The sequence below is a fragment of the Mercenaria mercenaria genome, chromosome 4 (genome assembly GCF_021730395.1).
Source record: "Mercenaria mercenaria strain notata chromosome 4, MADL_Memer_1, whole genome shotgun sequence".
In the NCBI taxonomy this organism is placed as follows: Eukaryota; Metazoa; Mollusca; class Bivalvia; order Venerida; family Veneridae; genus Mercenaria; species Mercenaria mercenaria.
The window spans coordinates 83,621,122-83,635,716 of record NC_069364.1 but is presented as its reverse complement, the minus strand read 5'-3'; the positions used below and the strand labels follow the sequence as shown (position 1 = coordinate 83,635,716).

The following is a 14,595-nucleotide window of genomic DNA, read 5'->3' as shown; positions in this document are numbered from 1 at the left end:
TTCCGTTATATTGGGTATTATAACAACCCTTGGTATTGAATGCAATTTGTATTTGCTTTTGTGATATGAGTGTATGATCTTTCTAATTCCGTTTGTTTATTTTGCATTTTTTGTTTTGTATAACATGTGTAAATGTGATTCTGATCAACCGGGGCTAGAGGTGGACTGTAGCATGCATTTCACTACGCCCATGAACAGGCTCAATCAAACCGAGCCTACAACATTTTCATTTTTGTCGTGTTGAGCGACCTGTGGAGTTTGAACTTTTTCTATTTTCCTATATGGGCTGCTTTACATTAGTCTAGCAGTTTTAGAATCACACATATATTTCCAGATTTGACGGTTCCTGGAGAGTGAGTGAGTGAGCTGGGTTTTACGGCGAATCTGTTCTTGAAGAAGCAGGTATGATACTGAAGACATTTTCTAAACAAAAACATCCTAAAACGTAACTGTAAAGATTTAATCTTTAAACTTACAATGTTAAAGGTCCGTCCCAGGTTAGCAGGTTTTGCCCATTTGGTGTCTTGTTATATCTAAATACAATGTTACAATGTGTTTCAACACAGCTAAAAGAAGCTTAAACTTGTTTAACTACTTTGCTGAATATTTCTGAAAAAAAGTCCTTGTAAATTTATTCTGTTTAAAAAAGAAACAAACATGAATATTTAGAATTATTTCAAAATCTGACAATGTATTATCAAATCATAGCAAGGATCAACTATTGAAGTAACTTGAGGGTCCACTACTCGGGTAGAGATATTAAAGTATTTATACTTGAAAAAAACACTTTCAGCCAACCTTTGAGAAAACTGACCATCGCACTACTAATATAATCTCAGGCTTTTACTTTGTATTTGCAGAAACAGGAAAAATAATAGAGATGGCTACATACGATCCTAAAGGTAAGAAAACGAAGGATTCTGAAGAAGGGGAAGAAGATGATCTGTTGGACGTGATGCCTGTGAGTGATTAAATCAGCCAGATACCTCCCTATCTTAAAACTTTTGTAATCAAATATTTTTTCTCTTAAAATCTCAATCTCGTCAGTCTAAAAGAAACATTTTAAAAGAAAGCGGTTGCAGAACGATAACAAGCCAACAGAAAGTCAAGTCGTTTAAGTTATTAAGAAAATGGCACGTTCTGGTGCTTTTGACTTAAAGGTACATATTTCGTACTTGAAAACATGAACTAACTATTATATAATTCATGTAAACATAGATAAAGACTTTATTTGTATTAACAGTACTATGTATTAGGTTAAAAACAGTATAGACTATATACATATAAACTGAACACAGTACAACTGTGTACTACCACTGAAAAACTGGAAGGACTTGAACAATCGATTTTACTGCATGGTATTTAATTATGAATGTAGCTCTACATACACAATTAATTTATTTAGAGGGAGTTAAATATATTTTTTGATAATTTTCCACATTTAAAGTAAATAATCTAAATATAAAATATTTTAGTGAAAGATTGCAATTGGATATCTTTAATTAGCTCGTTAACGATATTAATCCCATTGCCTATGTTTAAAAAATCTATGTTGAATAGTTAGAAATAACCTAAATATTTGTTATAAATCAGATGTTTTGTTATAGATGCATATTCGTGTAAACTCTTTCAGGGCAGAAGTCCGAAAAGAGAATACGGTTTCAACGCCAGAAGTAGCATGATTCACAAGTTAATTGATGTTGGCTTGTTAGCGGCCAACTTTGGACAACTCAAAGTCGTCGTTTCTTCTGATGCAAACCAGTTTTATCACACGAATTTGGTTTTAATTGCTCTGTCAATATGTCTACAATTGTGCTTTTTAGCTTGTATGATAGTCATTTGGTACTATGAATACAAATTTGCTGAATTCATGAAAGAAAGAGACGAAATGTTAGAGTCACAAAAACAACAGAGCGAAACAAACAATCAAGCTACGACCTCCGCTGCAAAGAAGTTGGAAGCTATGCAAGGAAAAATACAAGACAAAGAGAAACGGTTGTTATTTTGGAATATTACAGGATTTGTCTTAATGGCTGTTATTGTTGTTCTAAATGTTTGCCTCAGTGTTTTCTTTGGAGGAAGTAATGTCGACAGCTCCACGGAGAATATCGGCAAAACACGGTATATTGGAGTAATTAACGGAACCCTTCAAGTAATTGAATGACATTTTATATTGCCTTTTTGGTGATAGAGATTTGTATCTATTAGTTGCGTGTATTTATTGAATTTTTATATGCGTAAATAATCACTTTGGCATTAAATGTATTTATTTCAAATGATACTTGCTGTGCATATAGAGGATATAAGGATCATATATGACTGCCTGTGAGGAATGGAAAACCGAACATTAGCGAGGTTTTTATCCACGCTTTCTCGAGAGTTGGGAAAACACCTGCCTTTCTCAGGCAACAATGTTAGATCAATTTTCTTGCCCACCGTGATATTACTGCAATATTTTCAAAGACTATTAATTAAAAATCGCTCATACCCTATCACGTCATGATATATAGGGTAAAGATTATAAGATTCTTTCACTGGTTGTAAGTGCAGGTGGGAATATCCGGCTGGAGGGTAACTGTGTAGGAGGTAACAAAGTTTCAAAGTTTATGGGCATCTGACATGACATAACATATCATACAACAACATGGCATATGAAAAAAGATGTCATTATTGTGAACAATGTAGGCCTACGAGGCCCTGCCAGGTTAACGCGTAAACATGTACCCGGCAGCCGGATATTCCCATCAGCACCTACAGCCGGTGATGTCTTTTTCTTGCATGCCATATTCATGATAGATCTACAATAGTAATGAAAAAATCAAACGAATGACTTTCTTTAAAGTAAACAGGAAAGACGGCATCATGACGTTTCAAAGACAAATAAGATGTTTAGTTCCGGTTTTGTTTTATTATTCGCAGCGTAATGTTATGTATTTTTCATAAAATAACGTTTTTATTTACTTGAGAAATATACTTAGGCGAACAAAGAGGAACTATCGAGGTGTTTTAATTTTATCTCGTTTTATCAGGAATAATGTATATATTATATCTATTTATGTCCCTGATTTTATGTAATAAAATATAAATGTTTGCATAAATCTTCTAGATGTAGATCTAGTTCTTTATACGTCATTCAAAGCAGGAGAGTCATCTTACACCCCGGGGGTAATCCTGGGATCTATCCAGCACCAGTGAACCAGTCTGGTAAGAAAAGATGATTTGCTACCCGGATAAATATGTCTTTCCCCGCTAGGTAGGCATGAATTTTCAATCCAGAAGTTTACGGGTTAGGGAAATGTTCCTTGTGACAAACTGAAAAATGCATTAGATATACGCCTGTAGCACTTTTCTTTTCCGCCAATTTCCTGCGGAAAAAGTTACGTGCGAAGGCAAATGGTAAGAAATCAACGAACACAACGGAATAGTAGAAAAGTAATGCGAGCCGTGCCATGGGAAAACCAACATAGTGGGTGTGCGACCAGCATGGATCCAGACCAGCCTGCGCATCCGCGCAGTCTGGTCAGGCTCCATACTGTTCGCTTTTAAAGCCTATTGGAATTGGAGAAACTGTTAGCGAACAGCATGGATCCTGACCAGACTGCGCGGATGCGCAGGCTGGTCTGGATCCATGCTGGTCGCACACCCACTATGTTGGTTTTCGCTTGGCACGGCTCAATTACAATGATGTTATTATAACAGTAAATTGATCTGCAATGAGTGGGTTTCGCCAGGTCTCTATCATACGAAGCACTTGCGCCGAGTGTGACCCGACTTGGCAAAATCCACGAGAGTCGAATGCATTTTTGCAGATCAAGGTGCTATTTTTAAACACATACATATTTCTAGTCAGTCAAAATTGACTATAATTTTACATAAACAAGACTGAAAACTCGTTTGAAACTGTGAACGTGTTGACCCACAGAACATTCAGACGCCAACATTACATCATTACCGATTGAATATTTTTCCGTATCCGAAGGGAGTTGAATACGGGGCTTTGTATTCGTTAGTGAAATATATGCTGTATTTGAGATAGAAAATTCACAGATATAGAATAAATAATATTATTATACCCATATAAATTCTGTAAAACATCGGCTAGCTTGTACTTCACAATCCGTATTGTACCTTTGTATTGTATGTTGCCGGACTGCTTTCTATAAATATCGCACATGAAAACTTCACTAAGTTCCATTTTAACATCAATAAACATTGAAGATTTCGTTCAATAACAAAAACAAACAAACAAAAAGGTGGAGGTATATATTCAAGGTTGTGACTAAAAACAGATCTGGTGCGCCTGTTATATATACCAGACTCCGGTATATACCGGATTCAAGCGATTTGAACGAAAATTATCACACACACATACACACGCACGCATGCACGCACGCACACACACACACACACACACGGACAATACAAACAGATAAAGGAACATAGTGGGGCACCGCATCGAAACGGCCAGTGGTAAAACCACCACTTGGGAGCTTCAACCGGTTTATAATGCACTTAACCTCACTCTTACCCCAGCCATGTTCCAAAGTCACAGGACAGTGTAAATAAAAGTTATCCCCGCCAGGTGAAACCCTAACATACGCAAAGGCAACAGAAGGCGTGTAATGTAAATTCTCTTGTATATATATATATATATATTTAAATACAATTCTTAAGAACCTAAAACGCATGTACTCAATGCCTTTGCAGAAGACAGAGCAACAAGGGAAACACCCTTGAGGGCCGACGAAACTGGCCAGAAGATGGAAATCAAAATAGCCCAGGCCTGGTGGGATTTAAGAACTACCTATCATAGAGTCCTCCACCTGTTCCGTCAGACACAATTAAAGAGGAAAGCGTAGCGTCCAACTTTAAAAGGGTTGAACACCAAGCATGCGATGTGTCTCAAAATAATTGGGTCATAACCTCTTTTAATAAAACGTTTAATTACTTTACTAAATACAACTGGAAAATTGCCATGACCCAAAATCTTACGAAGTTTGTATACCACATCCCCATGAAAAACAGGTTTTGATATACCTTCTCGCAGAAGTGTCTATAAATTGCAATTGTATTTTAAAACAAAATCTGAATTGCGATAGTAAAATTTAGCAAAGTATTTAGGTAATTTATAATAACGGTAGCCCTGTTGAAGAAGCTTATTTGTAATATATTGATTACGTTCATTGAAATCCTCAACATACCCTATTTCATTTGTCAGTCAAACTGCTTACAAGAATGCATTGACATAATAATGATATATACATTGTAATAATAGCACTAATTATAAATCATAATAAAAATGATCATTTTTTCTTTTGATCAGTTGTCAAGATATACGGACAGCTCAGACCATACATACTGTCGAAGAAAAAATCCCTCGTACGAAAACTTTAGGTCTTTCATAGCCGCCTACCCAAGCTGAAGATTAATGGGTAGGAGCACGTGTCTTGAAGTCATCAATTATATATATTATACATGATTTATATAGCTAGAGCATCCTTTTCATGATAAACACGAGGTGCTTAACATTGATGCTCTGTATTCAATGAAGGCATTAAGTACATGCGTTTATGGTTCTTAAGTTTTTGTTTTTAATTAATTTACAAGAGCATTTTTTGTTTACATGCCATTCCTTCTATTGCCGTTACGTATATAAGGGGTTCGTCTGGCAAGGATGACTTTTATTTACCCTGTCTTTTGATTTCGGAACATGATGGGGGTTAAAAATGAGGTTGGGTGCAGACTATAAACCAGTGTGGCTCTTTCCACTGACGTTCCAAGGCGGTGCCCCATTGTGTTTTTTTATTTGTTCATTTTGACCCCGTTGATTTGTCGTCTGTACCTCCTCGATGCGTGCGCAGTTTTAGTTTTAGCTGGCTGCGTTATTGGAGCGTGTTTGCCTGTTGAGTATTTATTCTTTTTTTTTTCATATATCCATACCTCTTATGTAGAATGTATTTCTGACATTAAAAAAAACAGTAGTGAAACACCTTAACAAGTTAAAGCATAGCAAAAGTTCCTTCTAGGGCACATCTATATAAATATATAATGATCATCTTGTAAAATTTTGGTTGCAATGTCTGTTTTAAATATGTGGAACCCTAGGATAGGACGCAATGACAAGACCATTCTACCTTATCGACATTCCGTATCACCCGTTTAAGCGCCCCGGGGGAGGGGGTGATACATTTTGCACCAAGGGGGCGTTTATTTCTGCACCAAAATACAAAAAAAAAAAAAAAAAAAAAAACACTAAAATTTTGAAAAAGATCTATGTTGTTTTCTATTGCCTGAAAAATGTCATGTCCGCTATTTCCACAGTATGTACGCTAACATAAGTTGTTAAATCCAACAAAGTAAATCCTTTACCACTTTCAGTTGAGTAAATACGGCAATTAAGAAACACTGGCTGTACACATTGACCCGATTTAAACTCAGTCCAAAAATGTCCATGTGTTACTGGTAAAGTGTTTTGAGAAGTTTATAGAGATGAAAGCAGACTATGACAGTAGGGGACATTAAAACTGAATAATGGACATTTTCCGGAACTTGTTTTTTAACTAACATGTAAAATGGATATTTCACGGAAGTGTTTGATTTTAATCAGTTACTTTTTGCCTGACTTCTTCACCCCTTCAAAGCTGGTAAGTCATTTTTGTGCTAGATATATGGTGGGATCCTATTGTACTAGTGATTTGATGAGCTAACAGGTTCCGACCTCGCACACAACAAACTTAGTGGTCATTGATCAAGTAATTCACGACTGTAATTTAATAGTATCTGTCCTAAATCTCGTGAATGTGACATCCGGGCATTCGATTCGTGAATTTGTTGCACACAATGAGAGGGTCGCAATGGGGTTTATTATCACATATTAAACATGCATTCGAAGGTAACGACATATTTTAACCTTTGTGACAAATGAGATGTTTGGCCTGTTTCAACAACACCACTTTTCCATCCTCGGGTTTAGTAATGTGTAATCCGCAGAGCGCGTTCAGCCAGAGAGTCGCCTCAATTAGGGAAGAATAATTCTAATGTCAGAAGTTATTGCTAAGGTCACGGAGTTTGATTTAGCTTGTAATGACAACAGCTTTCGAGATCAATTGCTCAGTCAAGTGTGACTTACCGAATCTAAGTGTTCCTTCTCAAGAGAAGAGAAGGAACAATAAGTACTTTCCAAACATAAGCAAATGCCCATTTTTCATCCTTTCGAGTCTTTCGACATATTTTTACCTTAACGTAAAGACTTACCCTAAGCCCTCTTTACACAAGGGAAACAATCTGTTTATAAAGTGAAATTGTTTAGTGAACACCGTTTGTTAATCCTAATCCTGTCCATATTATACCAGTGCAATGGAAAAGTAATCTATCAATGTTAAATGCTATGCATGATAAGACAGTCATGCATTGAACAGTCCTGAAATTGATTTCTTTGGTTTTCTCATATTTCTAGATGTTTTTCCCATACTTTGACGCATATATATTGATAGAAGAGAGTGTTCTCTTTCCAGCAGTAACCTTTTCAGTATATTTTACCTTGTGAAATTCTGTGGGTTTTGACTTTTTCAAAATAATCGTCTGTTTGTTGACAAATTTCAACACAAAAAATGTTGAACTTTCCCCAGGGCATTAACTTATTTGATCTTTACATAATTTTCTATTCAGATTGTTAATCCTTAGGGCAATTATGCATAATTAAGCATGCTTTTTTCCTGCGTAGAGGTAAAAAGTGCATGATTTGCATGGTGTACTAGGTCAATAGCCACCTAAGCCTACAGTAAAGTCATAGCGGAGTTGTTTCCAGTTTTTCCAAATATTTTACCCGGGATCATTTTTTTCAGCTCAAATAACTCTTTTACCGAAAATGATATCTGAAATATTTTTTCAGTCTACATACTTTGATGCAGTTAGCTATACATGTATCTAAAATAGATAGTTCCTACTTGAAGTTTGTATTTTTAGTTACAGTGCCTACTTAACGGGGTAAAACCGTAGAAGTTCGAGTAAGAATAATAGTATCGCATGTCACATTTCAAAACGAAGTCTGAAACAAATGTATATTTGTATTACATAACTTCAATTTAACTCAAACATTTTTTTTTATTTTGCGAGCTTTTTCATATTAAATATCATGTGATCTCATAATTCGATTAAGCTGAAAGTTTGATATCCTTAGGACGGCCAGCACATATTTATGCAATCTCGCCAGGCATATGTATGTTTTTGACAACACAGAAAATGACGTCACTCGACCTTCTGCTATTTCCGGAAGTAAATAAAATGAAAGTAGAAATGCTAAACTTGAAAACGAAAGCCGCATTTTGATTCGTAGATAGTCAGGGGTCACGCGCAGGGGTCACCCCGTCTAAATGTATGCGCGTGGACTTCTTTTTTTTTCTTTCTTTTTTTTTTTTTGCTATTGGGGAGCCAATTTTCAGCACTTTATTACGAATTGAAATTACCTGGGCTTTAGTACAGCATGTCAGCTTTTAATCTATGAAAAAATATTTGAGCTCTGGATAAACAGAAATCCCACAGGAGTCCGTAACGGACCAAGGGTACATTGATAATTTTGGAACTTCATCAAATCGCTCAAAATGTCATTTTTGATGTTGTCTGAGAGTGTCAGTATATGCCTCAGATGTAAGATATAATCGTATTTGAGAGCTGCAGACCTAGACATTTCAGAAATATTTTCAAAATATGTTTCGTGTAATAAATGTTGTTTCTACGGAAGCGTGAAAGGGCCATCAGACGCTAATACGTTTTAGTACGTTAAGGCTGCGGAAAGGATATGGATATGTTCCTAACAATATATGCTTAAATGTATTTAAAATTTAAAATGGGATATTGATATTGGCAAAGACTAAGTGTTGCGATAGGTTTATTCAACGTTATTATTTTGATAATAACACAGATAATAATCCCACCTGGCAATTATCTTTGCACCTTTACTACACCAGTTAAAAGGAACAATGGACTAACTGTATGGTTAATAACTTGGTGATAAGTCATCTCATTTAAATAGGTTTTTTTCAAGGTAAATACTGAAAGAGTTTTTTTTCTTGTTTTTATGTATGATGAGAGATATGGTACAAATAACATTATATCTAAATTCAGCTTAGATAATGGTTATCATATTACTTAAAACATTTTCTGATGTCATACAATATTTGACAACTTTTTCCAAGTCAGGTAAGTTCTTCCTGCAATAATCCAATTATAAGTGAGAATTAAATATTTATCAATGACTTGATAAGTAGGACTATCTGCAACAAGGGCTACATGGAAATTGAATATGAAGTTTAAGAAAAGCTTAAGAACATGCTTTAAAATGATCAGATTAAGACTTTAGTGTCATTCTTAATCATAGATAACATATTTGAGCACTGAACGCAAGTTTTTTAAATGTTCTTCACAATATCAAATTTTAGCAAGGTACTATCTCTGAAATGTGTATTGTATGTGGCACACTGAAATGTGTCTTGTATGTGGCACACTGAAATGTGTATTGTATGTGGCACACTGAAATGTGTCTTGTATGTGGCACACTGAAATGTGTATTGTATGAGGTACAATATTTAACAATGTAAACCACGTCAGTTTTTAAAAAATCAACTAATGATTATGTCTTAAGCGAACAATTAATAGTCAATGTTTGAACAACATTTATATGAAGTTTCATTTTGAATATGTGTAATGAAGGTAATGGTAAATAATTATGTCGAACAAAACAATTGACTGATATTAAGATTTCAAGACTAGCATAGATTATTTATCAAATATTTCAAATATACTTTTTAACATTCATTCTAGGGGTAAAAAATGAATACACTTTTACCATCCGTGCGATTTTATGCTCAGCAATGTTTGTATATTCACTTGTCTGCTACATTTTTCTTCTAGACTCAATTAATTGTGTTTGTTTAAAACAATCGCATGTAGTATCTATTAACATACGTAGTATTTGTCGTAAATACTCGAAACATATGCAGTATGCAACGACATTCTTAAAATTGCATAATTCATATATACTTTTGAAAATCCACAAGTTTAATCTTTGGATAATGCATATCAGTTTTAATCAACAGAAACATGTATAATCTAAATAAGTGATGGCTGTATAGCACAGGGCTTATCCTCAACTTGATTCAGATTAGAAAATACTAAATGCATGATTCTATGTACAATCTCTGTTCAATTCATTCATATTGAAATCTGTTTCGAATGCAACAGTTCTTTCAAAGCTTGACCTTCGTTCCATTTAACAGAAGTAAAACCCTTTCGACTCTTCCTGGCTCTTTTTGGCTTCCTGGATCCCCGTGTTCCTCAACCCCAAACCCGGTTATAAAAACATTAGACACTATAATCAGTAGTACCAAGATATTTCCAAATTTGTCCAGTCTTTCTGCCAGAATTCTTCGACTTTCGTCCACTGGGTGACTTTCTTTTGGAGATTCTGTTAGGTGATCTTGTAGTTTCTTTTCTATGGACCAAATTATTAGCATACATATTGTGAATGCTACTTGGAGTACTATGGAACTACAAATGAAGGCGAGGAGAATAAAATAGTATTTATCCCCTTTGTCCATGGATAAGAGCGATTTCAGTTGGGAAACATTTGCCATGAGAAGTGCCACGTCCATCAGTTGGTGGATAAAGTTACGCTTTCCGACGTAAATATTAGGAGCACCCGTGCTTTCTAAATCCTACAAGTGTAAAGTAAATAAATTACTCATAAAGAACAATTTTGCTGAACGGTAGTATATCTAATACATTCATTCATATTATGTCATAAACAACAAAGTACGATATACCTTCTCTAATAGTCTGTTATTGACAGACAGGATTTTTATGTCTGTTTCTTCCCAAATTTAACAGAATCGTGTTGTGAACTTGTTAAGAACCTGCCCTCGGAATGTTTGGATTTACATTCCCCATTAAAATGATGCAGTTACAAAAGATATGCATTATTACATCAGAAGGATTTCAATGTACCCGAACACGAGTCTTTAAAACACTTTAATTTTGTTGATGCCCATTGAAATCCTTTCTCCTCTTTTATACAGATAAAATACATGATTTGCATTAGAAAGTTACGATGTGTCTCGTACAACAAATCCTATAAAGAGTTACTCTGATTTTGATCAAATTATTCAGTTTTAATCATGGCCTCACTTATTTACATGTAAAAGTAAGTTTATTTGTTATCTTTCCTCTGACAAATCCGTTAGAAACATATAGATCGTACGAATGCTTTTAACTCAATGTTGCTTCAGAATAAAACTTACATTAATATACAACATAAAGCAAAATGTGAAAAACACAGATTTCTGTGGCTAGCACACAATATCAAAACGTTACATTTACTTTGAATCCTATATCTGCCTCGTCCTGTGCAACATCGGTGGCGTCCTGACCTTCTTCTTTAGATTTCAAATCGTCAAAGTTCTTTCCGGTATCAAGTTTCAGTCCTTCAATTCCATCGTGTACATCCATTTCAAACTGTCCGGCGTCGGGTGTCAGCTGCATCTTGCTTACAGACTTTTTACTTTTGAGTGCCATCTTAGCGGCAGCTAGTCGTGAAAGGGTTCGGAACTGAATTTTAGGTTACAGACGCAAGAGACCTGTACCGATATTATATCATTCAATGATTTGAAAATGAAGGCCAACTTTAACCGTGAAGGTTAGATTGTATATAAACCTGAAAAATGTTTTGAGATGGACAGAGCATATGCGTATATCTGCTGACCAGTGTAAAACGGCATAGAGAATGAAAGATATATATGGATAACCAGCAGTGATTGCTTTAGAGAAATAACTTCTGAACTTATAATAAACGGTAGTTAAGATAAATTACTTATATATTTTAAGCATTTTTTAAACCTTACCAATACGTACATATGAAATGTGCTCATAAATGTCTTACCTCTTCTACCTTTACGTTTTGAAAAGACGTTTTAGTCTCTGACAGGTGCCGTTGTTGTCAAATCGTTTTGTCTGTTTCGCGGTTACATATGTATCCAAAACATTAGACATAGTTAGAGTTTATCGTATATATCAATTTTAAAAACAATTTTATTTTAAGAAATTATCTGCTGACATAAACTTATGTCGGTCACTTAATCTTTGAAATTGGTTCAATATAACAAATAATACGTTATCAACAAATTGTTTACATTTGTACACTGCACTCGTATGTCGCTAGATACAACGTTATGGGGTTATTACCAACAGATAAAATGACTTAAATATTATGGCCAAGAGAAAGATAAAGCCGTTAGAAGTCAGGTATGTTCCATGATGACAAAAGACATTGAAATTCATAGAATACCAGGACTTTCAGACTGAAAACGACTTAAAAGTATAAAAACTGAATCTAAATGTCTCTTTCTTATTAATAAACTATTTATGATAATAATAATACAATTTTCTCGTTTTAAGTAACATTTACCATGACGCCGATGGCCTCAATATAAGCTACGTTTCTAATCTAAGTTTCATTTCATTATCTTTATCATCTTCAAAGTAACACTGAATTTCGTCCGATGTGTTTTACGCCACCTGTGCATGTACCCATCCATCTGATCACAGAATAACTATGTTTTAAAAACGTTTGTTAAAAACATGGCCGAAAATGTCATAGCTGTTTTGAAACGTTTCTTTGCGTATTCTTTGCAAATGATACACTACTGGGAGAACTTTGATCGAGTTCCATTTACTTCTACTTAATGTGCTACCAGTTATATTCGGGACTTTTAAAACTTAAAAGTAATCAATGTCATTTTCGGCCTAAGTTGGCCTTGATTTTATTTTTATATGATTAAAATTTAATAAAAACGGACGCAATGATCCTGTGCATTTTATTTAAAAATCTGACGTGAAACTTAAAATAACTATCAACGAACTGATAAAGGGTATTTGGCAATGTCATGGGGCTAATATTGACTAGGGATTAGTAACGTTTTTTCCAATTTTCTTAACGACAAACATAGAACATTCTACAAGTCTGAAAATCCTTCTAATGAACAACATTATTCCACTTAGTTACCACTCAGTTTTCACATGATACCAAAGTTCGAGGCGAACACTTCAAGCATCCAAGTCATACTGTCACGTAATTTGAAAAATGCTTGCATTCTAAAATGATAATTTTCATACTCAGTAACTCACAACTACACAAACTTATAAATGCTGTAGCTTTTGCTTGACATTTTTCAAAAGAAATAACAATTGAAATAATTAAAATAAATTGCGACCATCAAAGACCTAATATACCACCGTAACTTAACGTTTACCATTGATCATGTGCTATATAATGTGAAAAGATTTAACAATTTAGAGACTTAAAATACATCCATAGGTAATGTTTTGCCAATTTCTATCTTAATCAAATGTATGTTTACAACCCTATTTGAAAGAACAACACGATCTACTGCGGACATACAAAGGTTTTGTAGAACGTTAATGGAATATATTGCAATCCCCTCTGAAATGACATTTGTTTGCTGGTTTTCTTCCGCCTTTGAGCGCCGCTGTGCGAAAACCAACGATAGATCTTTGACCAGCACGGATCCAGACCAGTGCACACCTTTATAGTTCATTTGTCCTCACATCCATATCGCTTGTTTATCATTTTCAGCACATGTATGCAACTGTTAAGAGACCAGTATGGATTCAGATAAGACTGTACGGATGTGCGGAGTGATCTGGATCCATACTGGTCGCAGAACCCTAACGTTGGTTTGTGCTCAGCGGGGTTCATCTCTTTTAGTTTCAATTATTAGAAAACTTGAGCATTGATGGTAAAATTATATTATGATCTAAATGTTTTGCATACTGAGATGAAAATTTAAAACCGACCAAAAGTTTCTGTAGACATAAATGGTGTATCGATATGGTTCACAAAAGCGAAATCTTCAAATGTATAAGGATTTCATGCAAAAACATAAAATTTATAAAGTACTAGGTTCAACCCATAAAATATCTGATCTTGTATACTACATCAGGCTCTTGATAGCATGGCGATTTTACCACACTAAGACTTTATTTACTCCGATACGACGGCTAGAAGCAAAATTGACAAATACCAGAAATATATATAGCAGACTCCAGATGCCTCGCGACGCGCCTGTAGAGTAGGCTATAGTATTTATGAGTACCCTACTACATGTATACACTTTTTGATATTTGTATGAAACATGCGGATCGATGTCTCATAGCAAAGAGAATATGTTATGTATAGTTAATGAAGCTTAACTTTCCCGTTTAAAAGGTACTTTTATTTGACTAGAGTAAATAACTCTTTAGTTTCTTTAAGGGAATATTTATATACTTCTATATATAATAATGTCAACTCCTCTCTCGAGTGTTATAGACACTCTGAAAATCTGATAAAAGAAAATGTCGACAAACGTTATCAATGTAAACGAAGTGTAGATTGAGAATGCATGTGATTTATAATAGTGGTTTTCCACTGTTAAATCCGTTGTACATCATTGTGTATTATTATTTATTATCACTTCAAGATTGGGCAGACAACTGAGGAATGAGATTCAATGCAACAAAATGTTACCTTATGTCAATTCATCG

General features: G+C 34.7%; 2 protein-coding genes across 3 annotated transcripts; one reads left to right on the top strand and one right to left on the bottom strand.

The window, feature by feature from the left end:
- Nucleotides 1–310: 310 nt before the first annotated feature.
- On the top strand, nucleotides 311–3,113 carry LOC128545965 (uncharacterized). Its single transcript, XM_053541841.1, has 3 exons — nucleotides 311–402; nucleotides 861–961; nucleotides 1,634–3,113. Exons 2-3 carry the CDS (start codon nucleotides 881–883, stop codon nucleotides 2,162–2,164), a joined length of 612 nt encoding a protein of 203 aa, XP_053397816.1. The 5' UTR covers nucleotides 311–402; nucleotides 861–880; the 3' UTR covers nucleotides 2,165–3,113.
- A 5,757-nt stretch (nucleotides 3,114–8,870) lies between these two features.
- LOC123552326 (uncharacterized) lies at nucleotides 8,871–12,145 on the bottom strand. Of its 2 annotated transcripts, none has more exons than XM_053541840.1 (3): nucleotides 11,933–12,145; nucleotides 11,374–11,707; nucleotides 8,871–10,712 (listed from the first exon to the last, which is right to left on the bottom strand). In XM_053541840.1, exons 2-3 carry the CDS (start codon nucleotides 11,566–11,568, stop codon nucleotides 10,245–10,247), a joined length of 663 nt encoding a protein of 220 aa, XP_053397815.1. In that variant the 5' UTR covers nucleotides 11,569–11,707; nucleotides 11,933–12,145; the 3' UTR covers nucleotides 8,871–10,244. The 2 variants fall into 2 exon arrangements, with proteins under 2 accessions (XP_053397815.1, XP_045197828.2); XM_045341893.2 differs by having other exon boundaries at nucleotides 11,374–11,630; nucleotides 11,933–12,143.
- Nucleotides 12,146–14,595: the final 2,450 nt, after the last annotated feature.